General features: G+C 42.6%; 1 protein-coding gene across 5 annotated transcripts in view; it reads left to right on the forward strand.

The window, feature by feature from the left end:
* ppp4r1 (protein phosphatase 4 regulatory subunit 1) overlaps nt 1-17,450 on the forward strand; it is a 71,821-nt gene that overhangs the window by 35,095 nt on the left and 19,276 nt on the right. For all 5 annotated transcript variants that reach the window (XM_022248645.2, XM_022248644.2, XM_022248643.2 and 2 more), the window contains 4 exons: nt 6,290-6,393; nt 12,681-12,823; nt 14,869-15,015; nt 16,108-16,212. In XM_022248645.2, coding sequence (XP_022104337.2) covers nt 6,354-6,393; nt 12,681-12,823; nt 14,869-15,015; nt 16,108-16,212 — 435 coding nt within the window. In that variant the 5' untranslated portion in view covers nt 6,290-6,353. The remainder of the gene's footprint in view (nt 1-6,289; nt 6,394-12,680; nt 12,824-14,868; nt 15,016-16,107; nt 16,213-17,450) is intronic.

The raw sequence follows: 17,450 nt of genomic DNA on the forward strand, positions 1-17,450 counted from the left end.
AACATGATAATGCACATGGCTACATACCATAGAAATATGCGGGTGAACGTACATATATCTGTACATGTTTTCATATGCTGTGAAAAAAAATTGATTTCCTTAATTTGGATTTTTTTTTTCAAATAGGCTCAAAGCTACACCTAGACTGGGCTTCTAAATACTTAACAATATGCTGAAAATCCCAAAGGACCATATGAAAGTAAGAAGAAACTCGCATGAGTATTCACAGAAAAAAAAAGAAAAAAAGCAAACAAACAAACAAACAAACCAAAAATAAGTAAGACAACATGCAGAATGTCTCTTCCAATTTTTCTGTGTGGTAAGTGTCTGTCAGATCAAATGAGCGAGTTTTAAAAGATACCGGTAGCTACAGGTAATTGAAGTTGGGATTAGGGAGCAACCGATGATCGGATTGGACATCGGATCTGGCCGATGCTTGACAACACATCGGATCAGCAAAATTTGACCTTGCGGATTTTGGTGCCGATGTTAAACTGAAAAAAGGAACAAACTCTGCACTCAGTTTTGACGAACACAAATCTCATACGTCTATTTTTATTTGAGCATGAATAAAAACAGTTTTTTTCATTTGGCGTATAAATAAATAGTTATACCATGGTTAACCACTTCCTGCCGGGGACTCCGGAATCGGAGACGTATGCTTTATATGCCTGGCTGGGGTCTCCAAACTGGGACAAAGGAAACAGGGCCTTGTAACAAAAGACCGTACTCCGAACAAAAGACCAGGCTGCTGGGCATTATCAACATTTTTCACTCTCAAAAGTGGTGATAATCAAGCCTTGTTTTGAAACCGTATTCCAAGGTTTGGGGCATTTAGACCGAGCGGATTACCACCGCGGACAAAAGGGTTCCACTACTGTAGCGATGAGCCACACAGCACCGCTGCACGCTAATCTGGCCCCTATTGAAAAGAGGTCAGCAGTGCACTAAGCCAGGTTCGTGAACAAAAGAAAGTTACATAACACCGCAAAATCTGGGCTCTTTGTACAAGGCTGCAGGCCTGGCTGAAATACTCCGGCGTCAATGAAGGTCACCTGTCAACTTAAAGTAGTGCCTAAAGATTACTTCGTGCGGCTATAAACGTCCGTTAAATGAAATGATGAATTTTTGAAATGGAAAAAATGATAATTATGCCGGCCCAGCATCATCAACATTGATAAATGCCCTGGCAGGAAGTGGTTAAACCCATGTAAAGTATCCCTCAAAAAGGTGTTGGAATGGTGTCCCACGTCGCCTGCCTTCAAATCCACAGTAAAGTGATTGAGAACGCATGTGCTAACTCTCAAGTGGTGCACGAGGGCATGGGAGTGAACATACGTGCACGAGGTTTGACCAGTCTGAAGGTACATTGTAGCCCGCGATTTAGCCTTTACTCAAGGCTGTGTGGCTACCTGGACACAGGACGTGCACCTCTGCCATTGGCACGACAAAGACATGAGCCGATCATGGTGCACCAGTGCCATGCGCACCTTGACTAAAGGCTAGGTATCATGCGAGCAGCAATGTGATGTACCTGTACACTCTCAACTTGGTGGCAGTAAAGGCAAAAACTAATCTTATTACCGGTAACGTGTAAACTGACATTCGATTGAAACATCGGACATCGGTTGATCCCTACCAAGTAGTTGGGATAAGATACATGTAAATGCTAAAATCGTGTTTAATTTGTTAAGCCTGTAAGAGGTTGTGAACTTTCTTCCGTGTTTTTTTATTAATTTGACTTCGGAAGGGAAAAAAATACGTTTGGCTGTGGTCAAATTCAGTAAAACCCCAAATGTGCATTGTGTGTTTGAAACCAAATTTATCTCTGTTTTGAATACCCAGTGTCATAGTCTGCTTATTTTAGTATCGTTGACATGCAGACATAGGGGTTGGGACATTTTTTAATTAAGCCCACCCTAGAAATTCATATTATGGACATGTATCACTCCAAACAAAAACACAGGCTCCACTCTCCCCTCGTTTCTCTCCCCAGGCAATCTGGCGAAGTCATAATTCAGTGCCCCCATTCCCAGCCAGAATTTCCCTATTGATAAGAAAACCCGGGCTGAGTGAATGCCTTCTCGACATCAGGGAGAGGCATTCACTTTGTTCTCGTTTCCATTTTTTGGGGGGGGGGGTTTGGAGCTGAGGGCCCAAAAGGGGTTGAATCATCTTGAAAACTTCCCGCGTCGGAAATGAAGGCTTCACAATGTCCCATATTGCATTTTTAAGCCCGAAGGATAAAGGACATCGGAGAGCAGTTTTGAAGGGGAAACTCTCAAAGAAAAAGAAATATCCCGATGTTGAGGTGGAGCGGTAGAAAAGTGATAACCATAATTTGTTCACCGCCCGACACTCCCAATAAATTTTAAAAAATCATGTTGGCAGTGAGCCATTTGGTAATATGCATGACTACTGGTAGCCATGTACATGTACACCACTGTATGAAACCCGTAACGTACATGTACATGAATGCATACATGTATATGTAACGTGAATGCACGGAATACCGGTACATTTAACCACGTGGATCATTTTGTCTAGTTGCGGTTAATTTAAAACAAAAGTTCTTGTATCTGGTTGAACAGTCACAGAGAAGCAACTGTCGGTAACTTTTCATAAACTGCAATGTAGATGACATTTGTTTATTGTGGATTGCCTTGGGAAAAGAACTTTCGAAGATTTTTGTCAATTTGGTTCGACAAATGTGGCTGATTTTTGCTGGGGGATGAATTCAAGCGTAGCGCGCCTTTCAGTCACACCACCCAAATAACACAAGAAACGAGGAGAAAAGTGGATATGCTGGTTTTGTGACTCGACCTTATGTGAAATATCCAACGTTATCGTACAGCGTTACAGTGCTTCCACAGAGTTGTCATAAGTTGGTTCCATCATGTCATAAGCAGTTACATTACATGTATATACCGGTATATTGCATCTGTATGTACATTATGTTCTCGTACTTCCTCCAAGGAACCAAACAAGCTTTCCAAACAGACTGGGTTTTTTTTTCTTTTGAGGATTGGAGGTGCTTACCCTGCATGTAGGTGCCTTAAGATGTGTATAATCTTTACTGGCCTGACGCAGACTCAATACAAACGAAACCATGCATTGTGTACTGTATTCTACCGGTACATAGGGATTGATGCACTGGCACATGTACATGTACATGCATATGTGTATATAAATGCATAACAGCATTTCCTCCAGTCCGGATGTGGTTATACATGTACATGTAGGGCGCCCTTGGTTAGAAGCACATGTGGTGTCCACGTGTTCTTAACTCACGAGACTGAGAAATGGGGCTCTTGAATTGATGCAGGCCTCCTTGTCAAGCCTAATTTTTATTTAGACAGTTAGATTACCTGCATGGAGAAGGGAGGGTCGAAGTACATGTACAGGCATGCACCAATACTTTTGTTGTACTTTTCCTTTTTGCCCTTTGGAAGTTGATCCGGCAACTTGCTGAAATTTGTCCCAAGATGGACTGGGAAAAACTTGTTCTATAGAGGTCACAAAGCATCAAAAGTTGGCCCATATGTTTGTGTTTATCGGTATGCTGATGTACCTCATATTTGTTCGTTCATTGCACCTAAAAATACCAGCAATTCAAACATGTGCTTAATGTACACTCTGCATTTACATGTATCAGTAGCCATTCAACCGTTTCATGTCTACAGCTTTAAGCAAGGGCTCATACATAATGGAGGATGGCAGATGTACCAAGTACATATACATGGACTTGAACATTGCTATATACATGTGCATGTATATGATGTGCGTAATTTTCTTCACGGTACATTCAGTCTCTGCTTTGTGTGATTTTCCATTTGAAATTCCCTAATAATTGAATAAACGTTTATACTGGTACCCGTCCCCCGGACAAGATGCTGCACCGTGTAGTGTGTAATGTGCATGTACATGTCTGTGCTAGTGTATTCCACGTGCAACCCGGGGTCCATGCACATGTAAACATTTGCTGAGCAGTGATGTGATACGTTTGAAAACAAGTCTGAGGGAACGACGCAGCTGAATATTGTACGGATGTCTTGCCTGGTAATTGATACGTGGCGTTCAAAACCCATCATCAACATATGGTTTTGATGTTCATTATGTTGTCAGTGCAGTGCAGTAGTGTTGTTGCATTCAAGTGAACATCTGGACAGCGATCATGCACTTGTAATAACGCCTTGCAAGTTACACGTACATTTAACATGGGTAAGTTGAACTGTGTCGTACGTTGTGCCTCGGAACAGTATCTTGCTCATTTGTTGTCTGCCAGAAAAAACCCAAAGTGGAAGTTGGTTCCCAGCTGTGGTTCATGTCAGTTCATTGCCACTGGCATCACTTAGTGTGCTGCGAATTGGAAGTGACGTGTTTGTATGAAGTGGATGAGGGCTCAATTTCCTCACCCTGTAGTCACTGGGTCCCCCATATGGCGAAAGAAAAACAGGAAACAGGTTTGGAAGACCATTCTTTGGCCAGTTTTAATAATATACAGTATTTATACTATGCATTTTATGGTAGTGTACGAGTACATGTACGTGTAGGCATCCGCAAAAGGAGCGTCATTGGACAATAGGCCAAACGAAACAAAGATCAGAAATACTTAATATAGAAAGTGAGTAAAACAATCAAAAGAATTTGCCTGCATTTAGAGTGTGTTTTGTCGTACAATGCGCTAAAATTTCATGTGATAAATAGGCAGCTACCACACTGCAATGTTCGAGTCACATCCGCGCATCTCCATGCACAAATACTATTGTGTGGGTGTGAAATGTTTGTTTTTTGTGAAATATTTTGTGAAATTCAACATTGTTACTATACCAGTACATCATACATACATGTACATGTACATGTAATATCAGAACTGTGCCTGTACGTGTGTGCTTGATGGGAAAGTTTCTCAAAGCATCCTTTATACCGGTAGAATAATACCCTTGCCAAGACGAAGGAGAACAATATTTGGAATGTTATGCTTATGTGCACTTTACCATACGTTTGTACATGGCAAGTGCTGTACATGTATGCGTATTCTGTTTCCCGTGTGACTCCAACTTTGCCTTCAATTTAAAAGCCGCAGACAGTTGACCAGCAACCCTCAAACATCATTTTCCCACCCGAGTTGTAAAGGGATGCAGGCTTTTAAATTCAGTGGGGCTTCGTAGGTTGTTTTTAGCCCTTGGCGGATCATGCGTTGGTGGTGGTGGTAACATCCACAGGGCTACAGACTGTGTTGAAATCTCCCCACCCCCCCTTCCGTTGATGTTATCAAGCTGAGGGGGGTGCATTCCCACCCAAAAAGGTCAGCCAATATCTGGCACCAGGTCTAGTCCCTCTACTCCCCAAGGTGTGCTGCTGCCTGTGTGCATACGCTCTTTTATTGGCACCACATGGCCCTCGGGAGTGTACCAGCGGGTGTGCACAGGCCGCACAGCAATATTGAATTATTGAGTAATTTGATAGACGATCGGGCCAAGTGTAGTGCCAGTTTAGAGCTGGCCTATGCATGCTGATTGAGGTATCGATAGTGTGGATTGCCTGGTGATCTGCAAGATTAGGGTTGTTTGGGGATTGCGTTGCAGCTGTCAGGAGCACTGGAATTTAGAGAGGGAATGCATTGGAATGTTCTTAATTTATGATTTCCAGAAATTGTTTACAGGTAACTTGTACAATTTTATGACAGGTTTGTTATGGTGTGGTACTGAGTGCTAAATTGCCTGCCAACTTGTATGTTTTCCTATAGCTTGCTCAAACATGTACTGCCCAATAAAGTACAAGCACATACATGTATATGTAAATGTGCTGATTAATCATCAAAATAAACACAAATGGAAGATGCAGATGTACCTGTAGTTTTAGTTTGCTTGTTTCCAAAGTAGAATATCTGATAAGACCCACACCAAAAATCTTTTTTTGGGGGGGGGATTAAGCACGATTTGTGTCATTTCTCAAAAGAAATGTACATGTTCCTTAAGAAACATTCTTCATTGTTAACATGCCTCATAATCCATCTTGTACCCTATCAACACAGAAAGTTATGTGCGACTATGGAAAAGAAGTTGATTTTTCTTTGATCAGTGTTGTACAATGTAGTTGAGTCCATCATAAGTCCAGCAAAAGTCAATCTGCCAAGTCACAAGCTATTGAAGTGAACTGTGACAAGGGCATTCCTTTGTCACTGTGCTCACATTAACTTAGGACTAGTGTCGTGAAAGGCATGGGCCAGATTACAACGCTGTCCTGTACTCACAAACTTCTCTGCTTTTTTTTTTCTCCTGTCCAGACAAACGGCAACAAGGATCTTACTGGAAGCCTTGCGGACACTCTGTGACCAGGAGGAACGGGACATGGCCCTGGACACCATGTTGCGACTCTCAGAGGACCAGGGTAAGAACTGAAAACCATGCTCAGAACTTACGACCATGCTCAAAAGAACTTGCATGATGAAGAAAGCTGAGTGGTGGTTTTTTTTTAAATTTCAAATCTGTATATCTCCTACTACTGCAGCAGTGGATCTGTCCGTCCTCTCGCTCTCATAGGATGTGTGATGATGTTAAGTTGAGAATGCAGGTTCGGTGTTATAGCCAGCCATATTTTAGTGCAGGGCAAATTAGTAATGGCGAACGGAGGGAGTAAAGAAACCCAGGTATTGTGGGTCACAGCCGGGGGTCCAGGGGCCCGCTTATGGGGACTCTAGATCACTTTTTCAGTGGGTTTTTCTTTCCAAATTGATTTAAGAGTTCAATTTTTTTATTCTTCCAGGTAAAAATGTGAAATTTTCACAGTGACTAATCTTTTTTTCTGAGATTTGTAAGGATTTCTGTGCCTGTCGGTGTGCTGTTTCAGCAAGCTTAGTGCCAGACGGTAGAACGGTGTGGTGAAGATCCCCAACCGTCACTGACTGGCGCAGCTATAACACTGTTAAAGTCCTCTCATGGCTGAGATGGGATTGAGTTGTGACCAGGGGTTGAATTTAGAATTTATAGCAGTAGCTTAAAGCATAGCCCAGGTAAAGGAACAAAGTAACATTGTCTGTGAATTTTGTTTATTTGGAGTTTTGGATACGTCGCTGAAGGGCGAAATTCTTTAATATGAAAGGTAGGCCTACTGCTATCTATGTAACGTCTCCCAATTGCAACAATCACGTCACACGCCTACATACTGGTACAGTGGTTGATAACCCAAACTCCCCAGAGTGATTTACTAGGAACCATACCCATTCACACAAATTCCAACACCCTATGGTAAACTGTGCCCAAAAACTGTTGGACTCTGTTTATTTTGGGTATGCCTGAACCCATGTTAAAGCACAAGCAGTTACGGGACGTACAGTACCCAGTGCCACAAATTCACACACTTTACTGGTGTTCAATTCTGCGTGGTTAGGGAAGGTTAGAGTTAGTAAGTTTAACTTTATGATGGTTAAAATTAAAGATGTGGTAAATGTGTTGTGCTCTGTCTGAGACATTTACTTGTACATGTAAATAAATGCTACCGCTGTCCACCCACTCATCAAGGCTGTTTGTGTACATGTACCGGGTACGTGCAGCGTCTGAATACATGTAAATCTCTGTCATTTCTGAATTCATGAAAGATGCAAGAATTTTTTGAGGCCGGATTTATTCAGTTAGTACTGGGATTTTTCTGGATTGATTCAGGCGTAGTACAAAAACAATGTGAATGCTTCTCAGTTGTGCATTGCTAAGAATACGGTAGTTTCATTTTGCGACAGATGAAATGTTCCCTCCCAATGCTCAGGTCATGAAACTGTCCTTATACCACTGCACTCGTTAACATTTCATTATTTGCACAATACAGATCGTTGGCAGGCAGGCTTAAGGTAATTTTACAGTTGCTTCATTCTTTGGCGCTGACTTTGTGTAGAATGTTTATTCGCACACAGCTCATGTAAACATCAGCGCTTTAACATTGAAAAGTTTCCATCCTGGTTCATACTCCAAATTAAAATGCAGCCCCCAAAAATCGTAGTTTCATTCTCCTTGGTTGCTACGTGTACATGTACCCGGTATGTCTTTTTGTATTGGTTGCAGTAGCCCGTGGGATGTCAAGTGCATTGAACAGTCGGCAAGAACCGATAATTAAATAGAGCCTCACTGTCGGCGCGGCGGAGGTGTGCTAAGTTATGAGATAGAAGGGCGGCTTATCTGGCCCCCCCATCTAGAGCTGGTGGGCCTAGGTATGGCTGAGTGCCAGGAGGGGGTTTAATTATTGACTGGGGTAGGCTTGGTAAGGGGGGGTGATGCTGGAGTGAGTCTTGGCACGGCCCGGCGCAGGACCCCGCTTAAAAGCTCTATCTTGTTCAATCAATTAGCGGCTTTATGTATGGATTATGCTCTGCAGCGAAGTAGAAGAAGGCTAATACCGCTATGTGCATCTGATGCTCCGTTGCAAACCCAGGCTGAACTGGTACATGAACAGTATTGGCTAGAAAACCATCAAGCACGCAAGTAGAACCAAATTGGGCAAGAGTGATTGATTGCCCTTCATGGCAAAGATTCTTTGCATGAAATTGCTCTTTTGATCAGTTTACTAAAGCGCTCAAACTGAAATCATTATTGGCAGGGGAAAAAAATGCCAAAATACCGAATTTTTTACATCCATGCGAGCCTGGATTTGGAGTCACGTATCGTTTTTTCCTTCCATTTCTTCAAGTTAAAATCCTTTGATTCTTGGCAATTACAACGTTCTGCAGTGTTCGAAGTACATGTACGAGTACATAAGGATATTGTACAGTCTTGAACCCCCAGAGGTGAGCGTAATTTGGGGCAGATTTGCTGGAAGGCTGAATCAAGAGAGTCAGATGGGCCCTGAGAGACATGTTCTCTTGCTTTGCTCTACATGTACATGTACGTGTATGTATAACCCCAAAACACTTCAGAACTTGTGTGCGAGTCGGTAGCAGGGTAAAAAATGTCCAATTGGTCATGGAGGAAAAGCCAACGGAAAGATAATGATGAGCTGCATTGGGTTTCAACCCAACAAGGTCATAGTTTCTGATAGGTTTCTCACGATTCGTTATCCGGGTTTGGAGAAAAAAAACTGGCACTAATTGGAGGTTGGGAAACCAACATCCAGGAAGCACGGGTCTTAGGCAGTGATCTGAGTGCTGACAAGGTGTACGTAAATTGGACAGTTGATCAAGCTGTGTAAGCCCTAATGAGTTGGAGATGCATACGGGTACAAGTACATGTACATCTCCGGTGTTCCGTGAATGTGCATTGTACGTCAATGTGTTACATGTGTTGCACATGCTCACTGTGTGGTACGTGGGCGGAGTGCATACCGGGTACCTCTCTTGTAGTCTTCTCTGGTTTTGTCCTTTCTGACATGCAAATATCTTAGTTACAAAAGATTTGAATTTTCTAGGATAGTCCTTTATGCGCCGTGTTTGGACAGTGTTGACTGTACTGTTGACAAGCACGTTGATCATATTGCCATGCGTGGTGTGTCAGTGTGTGAGACATTGCAACGTGCAAAAGCCCAGGAAGACACAGGAAGGCGAGACCTGAATATGGAAGGTACTTCGTAGCAAGTATGCGTTTTGGCCCGAGTACATGTATGTACCAGTACATTTCATGTACAGTGTAGGCCTAAATGTAGATCGTACGCATGGTCAGAGTTTTTACGTGTACGCCAGAGCTGTGCTGAATATGTACGCGTAAGTTTCAAATATTTGAATGATCATCAAATATTCATTTTCAAAACTGAGTATTTGGAGGTTAAAGTCGGTGGAATATGTAGAGGGAAAAAAGTTCAGTTGTTTGGCTAAGAATTGTATTCTAGAAAGGTACCGTACCAGTATGTCGAGGTGTCAAGAGAAAACATAAAATCCGCTGCCGCATTTGGCCCACGGTGAAGCTAATGTATTACTCTTTCTCTGTTTTTTCTATTTTTGACTCTTTGTGATGTGTGATCTCACTGAGACTTGGGGAATTAAATCACCAGTTACACCCCAAAATTAGTGGTCCCGATTTCCAGCCCCCTCCTTTAGCTACGGGAGGGGACAGATCCCACTCCCAAAACTCCACAAGGAAGGCTAGCCCACACACACTTGCCAGCTGTTTTTCCTGTTTTTGTGGCAATGTGGCTTCACCAAATTTTGAATATGCAATCAAATGAAAGGTCGAATATTTGCAAGTCCAAGAAGTTGAATTGACTCAGTGTTGTATGCCTCAAAACCCCAGACCATTGGTGGTAAGGAAGTACCCTACATCTATGACAGGTGTTTGTGTGTGATTCTTGGAACAGGCACAGAGCAACCGTACATGTACATGCATATCAGCTCTTCCTGACATCTCGAAGAAAGTTTTGGCTTGCTATTTGTTGTTGCTTGCATGAGACCAGGCAACAACAAGAGAAATTCCCTCTCAAGTGAACAAGCATTCATCCACCTTGCAAACAGGTGGGTCATTTTATAAATTGGGGGTCCAATTTTGTTCCCGTCCCTGTTACGTCTGACATATGATTTTTAATGTTAAGAACTCACTGTTTAATTTCCAAAACTGAAAAAGTACTGCAAAGTACCTGCCAAACCAATAGAAACAGTTTGAAATCAATTTCAGTGATAAATCCCTTGTCAAACATGTCAGATGGTATACATGTCAGAGGTAACAGGGACAGAAAAATGTCACAATTTAGGACCCAAAATTTATACCTAGAATGACCCAGCTGTAAATTCTGTGATGTCAAGCTTGATCATAAGTACAGTAACTTTATTTTCAAGCTGTGGTTTATAAGGAGTGGTGAAGTGTAACAATATTTTTCAGAGATCTGTGTTTTCTCAGCGAAATGTGTCCGTGCATGATTTGTACGAGTATGTCTCACAGCAACAAAGAATGGTCCAAGTCGTTCTGGGCACTCCAGACAATTGGCCTGTTTGAACTCAGAAATCAGTGTATCATGCTTTTGATTGAACTCGTGAATGCACTTGGGTGAAGCCTACACCCCTGCTACCAATAGGGGATGAATCATAATCGGAGACGTGCAGTGTCACTGTTGTCGCCTGTCATCGACTTGGCTGACTAACCAGACAAGACTTCGCCCCTGGCACATTTTATGAATTGCCAATAATTTGTCCCCCTTGTACCCCTTACCCAATATCCCATTACACGCCATTCATAAAAAAAAAGAATGACAAGCTTCAACAAATGATACAGTATTGGGAACGCTGTCTTGGAACAAAATGACGTCGCATCTTCCTACCCCCCCCTGGATGTTCTTTGTTGATTTCCACTGGAAAGAAGGTGACATTGATTCGTTGTGATATACTTGTGTTCCCTCTCTTTCAGCGATGGTGGTTCTCTCTCTGCCAGAGATGAATCATCCTTTTTTCTGTTTCACAGTGGTACAGTTAGGGAGCACGTTTGGCACGAGCTTTAGTGTCTCAGACATGCATGTTCCTGTTTTCACCTTGTCCATTCCTGGTCTTTGTGTCGTTGCTACGTGTACTTGGCTGATCCGTACCGTTATATCATGGATTCCGGACTAAGAACTGTCTCAGCTCAACTGGGTAATAGTTTCCCCCGTCTTGTTTTAGTTAAGGACTGAAATAATTTGATGCAAGTGCATGTACAGAATGAGTTTGTATGGGCATTGTCTCAGCAATGGACATGATGTCTACCCAACTCTTAAAACAATGAGGCTCCTTCAAGGTGTCTTTACCTTGAGTGGTTCCAATTCTCCAAAGGCTGTGGGTTTGGCAAGAATTTGATGGATCTGGGACTGTATGGCCCAACTTCTGTTGCATGGACTTTAGACTGAGCTTGGCATCTCCGTATAAATTTAGTTTGGCAACACAGTTTCTGTCTGGTTTTGATGCTACCGGTACAGTGGTTTGGAACGATTTCCCACCGATTGTAATTTGTTTCACAAATGCAAATTTTAATAGGTGCGGTACCGGCACATGTACATGTACATTACGCACATGTTCATGTGCACACATACCTGTAAGTACTTACAACTGTACAGTGTAGTTGTGGGATTATTGGGGTAGATTCATCATAGGGGCCAGTATTTATCCTCACAACATGGTCCCAAATTTCTCAACCAAATAGCTTGTCCCCTCAAAGCAGGACTGGCCAGGGCATACAGTTTTAAAGCTTCACTCGGGAGTATTTAATGAAACTAAGTGTTTTGTACATGTAAGTACATTTACATGTTCCAATACCCAGCTAGGGATATCAATGCTTGGCCATGTGCCACCGTCATTAAGTTGTGTACAGAGCAGATACATTGTAAGTCGGATATGAATTGCCTTTGGTTTCAGCATGTTCTCCCCCCCCCCATCTACCGGTACGTACCAGTGTTGTAATCGAGTCCATCACAAGTCCCTGCAAATCACTCTAAGTCCATCCACAAGTCTATCAAGTCTGCCTGTTTTAAGCCAATTCACAAGCTGCTTAGATGGACGTTGACAAAAGCGTTGTCTTGTCATTGTTCACCCTGTTACTTATGACTGGACTTGTGAAGGGACTTGTGATGGACTCGAATCCAACACTGCTATCTACTGGTACCTACCGAGCCTGTAATCTGAGCTGAATTGACATACCGGTAGCAAGGCTAGGGGGTACATGTACATTCATAAGCTTTGTTCAGGTCGGATAAACCAGATATTGGCCTTCATTGGGCATTTTGTGTTTTTCCTTCTCCCGCAGAGCCTATGGTCCGAGCCGAGTTGATGGAACAGATTCCTCACATTGCCATGCTGTGCCAAGAAAATCGTGGCTTCTTCCCAAACACCGTGCAGGACTACATCCTCCCGTTGGTTGTCCGCTACCTCACCGATACCAACAACCAGGTGCGATGCAGGCATGTTTCGCTTATCCATCAGATCAGATGGTTTGAAGCCTCAAACTTACCCAAGTGATTAACAGATCTTCTCCTCAGTGGTTAAGAAGGCAAGAAAATCACTGTCTACAGGAAGTAATACAGGGACTGTCCGCCTTCTGTTTTTTTTGCTCATTTACCTTCCTCCTGTCCAGGGACATTCAGTTTTTGTACTCATTCAATCGAAAACTGATTTCATACTTCCTATCATTCCTGCTTGCAGATCAGTGTTCATATAATGTGGTCTTACTTGTATCTGTTGAGTTGGTCAACAGCACTTTCTGGGTTTTTTTTGGGGGGGAGGGGGTAAGTGCTTCTCTCTTTTGAGTTACATGTTTGCTGTTTACATGTTCATCTTCTGACCCCAGACCAACATTTCAATGGCACAATGTGTTTTGAAGTGGATCTGCTTCCACCTGGCTTATCCTGTTCTTTCCATCTTCTTTCAAAAAATTCAAAAAGTCCCGTTGTAGACAAATACATTACCCCTTGTCGAAGTGAATTATGAATTGAGTCACTCATCACCGGTAGCCCCACACCCTGCACCCACCCAGCTCCTTCCATGCAGATAATACCATCTGGCAAACCAGAATCAGCTCATCTCCCCTGTTGTTCCCCAGACCTGACACACAGCTGGTATTGTTATTGGGACCCATGGGGTGTCAGTGCTGGCTCAGAAGAATGTGGCACCTTTGCACCTGTTCTCTTCCTTTATCTCTAATTGTCCCTGGGCTGGGAGTTCCAATATTTTGGTATTGGTTGAAGCCTCAGTTCCTAGCATTGCTGTAATTTCTTTTAGGATTGAAATCCTAACTCTTCAGGCATTTAAAAAAAGATTTATGAATCATGTAAAATCTTTTCTTGGCAGGAATCCTGTAGCTTATTCCCTTCACTTCTATAAAGCCACTTGCCTAGCTCTTTTTACTTTACAATGTAAAGCCAAAGTGGCCAGGCCAAGCCGCCCGAATCTTTTAAAACCTACCAATCCCTCTCAGTGAATTCTTAAGGGTTTATAGAAGTGCTTCTGGACATCAAGTTTTTCTATTTTCACACACACATTATGCTAAGGTAGATTCAATTTCATCCTCAAAGTTGAAGTTGCATGCGACTTTTCTCTGCCGTAATGCTAATTGCCCTGCCGCGAGGCTGTAGATACACTGTATGTATTATTTCTGTCTCCAGTTTCCTCCAAGAAGAAAAACATGCATTGTTCCTGTGTTTTCTGTACAAAGGAAAACATTTTTTTTTTAATAGCAAGCATAGGACACTGTTATCCACTCTCATAGTACAGTACTTTGCTGCTCATAACCATACAATGCAGCGTAGCATTCTGCATACATTTCTCTACAGTAGGGGTTTATTTATCACTTCATATATAGTTGTTGTCATTGTGAGACTTGTTTTACGTTTCTCATTTGACTTGGAGGGACTGTTTGAAGAATTTGTAGCCATAATGTGGTAGTTGTCAAGGATCAGTGGCATATTCTACGGAGATGTACATGTACATGTTAAGCTAGTCAAACTGTGGTTAAATTACTGAATGAGAACTACTTGGAATTTTCTGATTGCAGATTGTGCATCCCACTTTAATTGTTTATGATTGTAATAGTGACATTTTAAAGAACTTGGTTTTGTTTAAAATGTTTAGAATTTTTATAACGAGTGATTTTATCTGAATAAATTTTTTCTTTAAGATTTTTTTTTAGCAATTATTGGTTTTATGAGTGTACACTGGCCCACAATTCAGCCTCAGGGCTGCGACGGGAAGGTTTAAATAAACCATAATAATAATAATAGTAATAACAACATGTATGTGAATGTCAACATGAACATGAAAGGCCTTTATGCATTGTCATGCACGGAGATGTTTTGCAATTCCCGCTCACACATTTCTGTCAACTTGCTGCCAAACCTCGCTAATGTCCAGCGATGATATATCCTAGAAGTATGTGGTAACAGTGAACACTAATCCAGTCACCTTTCTCCTTGCCCTGCCCCCGCCCACCACTCACGCAGGTGCGCAAGACGAGTCAAGCCGCACTGCTCGTCCTCTTAGAACAAGATCTGATTGAGAAGAAGGACATCGAGGAGCAAGTCTGTCCCATCATCCTCCAGCTGTCTGGGCAAGGCAGCTCGGAAGACTACCGTAATGAAGCTGTCGCAGTGAGTACTCCTTCAGTGTCCTGTCTTTGCTTGAGTTCTTCTCTTCCTAGCTCTCTTGGCCAGAAGTATGCCACAGATGTCATAAATTGTGGTGTTTAAATGCTCTGTGGCTAGCATAGTTATCTTAGACTAAACACACACCATCGCTATTTCCGTGTGACTTCACTGCAATTTGTGTGAAATGGGGCCACCATTTAGTTTGTATGTGCTAGTATACGGTCGGCAGTGCAAATCTTGCTGAAAAAGTATCTTTGCGTTGTTTGGTGACCTATGTAAAAAAGCATTTTTCATACTCTTATTTGATGGTGGTTCCATTAAACTGTTCGCCCTGATACATTTTCCCCCCAATTTGTCTGTATTGCTTGTGGTGGCATTAACGGGAGGTGTCCGTGTCCCTGCTGGTCTCGTCTGTTTCTTCTTCTGTGTCTTTGTGTCTCTGATACGCTGGCGCTCACTCTGTGCAGTGTACCGTGTGAAAGACATGGGTAGTGAGATTGTGAATCTTGAAAACCATCTCGCTACTGTGTCTCTCACCACGGTGCTGCTGCTCTTGCGACGGAAACGGAACCGGTGGCTCTAACATTGGCCAGAAGTGATACAAAATATACCACATTGTGGGTAGGGGGATGTTCTTCTAACAACACCTCGGGAACATCTGCCTTTACACACCCTAACTCAGGAACGGCACCCCGGAGGATACACAGGATACTTCTAGTTCTCCCCCCCAGGAATGCATCATGTCTGAACCGGCACATTGCCAGCGGAACAGGAGTGTCCTGGCTTTCAAGATGCACACTAACTTTATCCCAAGATAACGAGGAAACGTACTGTACATGTATCTCCCCAAAATCAACATTCAGGCAATTTTTCTAATCTTTCCTGTCCTGTGCTTGAATCTTCTTACAAAGGAAGCTTATAAAGCTTAAAATAATGTTCATTGTAACTGTTGATGCTGTCAGGTCAGAAGCACATTATTTCATTTTTGTGAAATACTCAACTGAGATTCCCTGTAATGGTTGTTCATGTACATACACGTACGCGTATGTATAAGTGCTCTGAACGTTTGTAATCTGTTGTCCTTTCGCTCTACAGCTCATGAGTAAAGTTGCACCGTTGGCTGGCAAGGATATCACACTCAACCAGTTTCTTCCCCAGTTCACGGAACTCTGCTCAGATAGTATGTTTCATATACGAAAGGTTAGTTGTTTCAGCTGTCCTTGTTTTTTGGTTTGATATCTGTGCAGTTTTTCTTCCTGCGTAGCCAAATTAAAGGGCTAGTGCACTTGATACTTTTTAAGGCTCAGAGTAGGATCATCTTTAGTCTTATTGTCGTTATATTATTTTTGTTAAACATTGTATGAGTTGATTGACCCAATAGTAAGTGCTCATATTAGGAGAGAAATTTTTGAGGGCATTAACTTTAACCAGCAAACGGAGCAAAATTCTTTGTAATTTATACAGCATCTGGATGGTTACGGATTAAGGTTTCTCTTCGCTTGTTTGGTTATCTTCTTTTCGAGAACAGTAGAACCAAGCGTTAAATTTTAATGATAAAACAGCAAGAGAGTCTTTTGAGGAATTTAATTATTCCAGAAATAGTTACATGTAAAATGACGACTGATCATTCCAGCTGTTCCACGGAAGATAAGCCAGGCTTTGTTTGAATATTAATCAGTGGTTAAACATAAACTAGACTGATAACACTGAAAAAGGGGGCTGCAGACATTGGATCTGCTGGACATGTGAGTGTTGATGTGAGGAAGGATCAGTTTTTTATGCATGCACAGAGCAACTCTCTGTACACTTGCCTAATTACCGGTAATTCTGTTTTGAAGTCAAGTCATTGTCTTACGGACTCCAATATGCCTCTTCACTCCCCTCCTCCCGTGAAAAATTCTCCCCCAGCCTCCCACCGCTGAGACCGCGAACCGTGTTTCTGCAAGCCCTCACCCAGGATAATCCGGTTAGCTTCCCCCTGACATTTCCCTCCTTCCCCCTCCCCCCCCCTGCTGTAGCCTCTTGCTGCTTGCACCCGCAGGCAGGCCCCGGATATAACAATCACATTATCGCTCGCTCTAATGACCTAATTCACGTGCTAAAGATGCTGGTAATCTAATCGTTGGCCCGGCAGTGGGGACTTTGATAGGTGTTAGAGGGAAGTGGAGGGGAGAATAAAGGATGGATTTGTAAGTTGTGTTACCGATCTTGCCCGTTGCCGATGTCTGTCGGTCTTTGGACGGAAAAGCGGTTGTGACCTGGGGGGGCTGTGCAAGACGGTATAGGATACAGGCGGCCGGTTTTTTCTGCACAGAGTCATGTGATTGGAGGAGGTCGGATTGGTTTGTGTAAAAAGGACGAAATCCTGGGGGTAAATAATGATGGAGAGATTGTTCTTCTTGTGGGGTTTGTGACTGAACTGTGCAGTCTTTGATGTG

Source organism: Acanthaster planci, linkage group LG06 (genome assembly GCF_054643075.1).
Source record: "Acanthaster planci isolate LZ-2023a linkage group LG06, COTS_SCS, whole genome shotgun sequence".
In the NCBI taxonomy this organism is placed as follows: domain Eukaryota; kingdom Metazoa; phylum Echinodermata; class Asteroidea; order Valvatida; family Acanthasteridae; genus Acanthaster; species Acanthaster planci.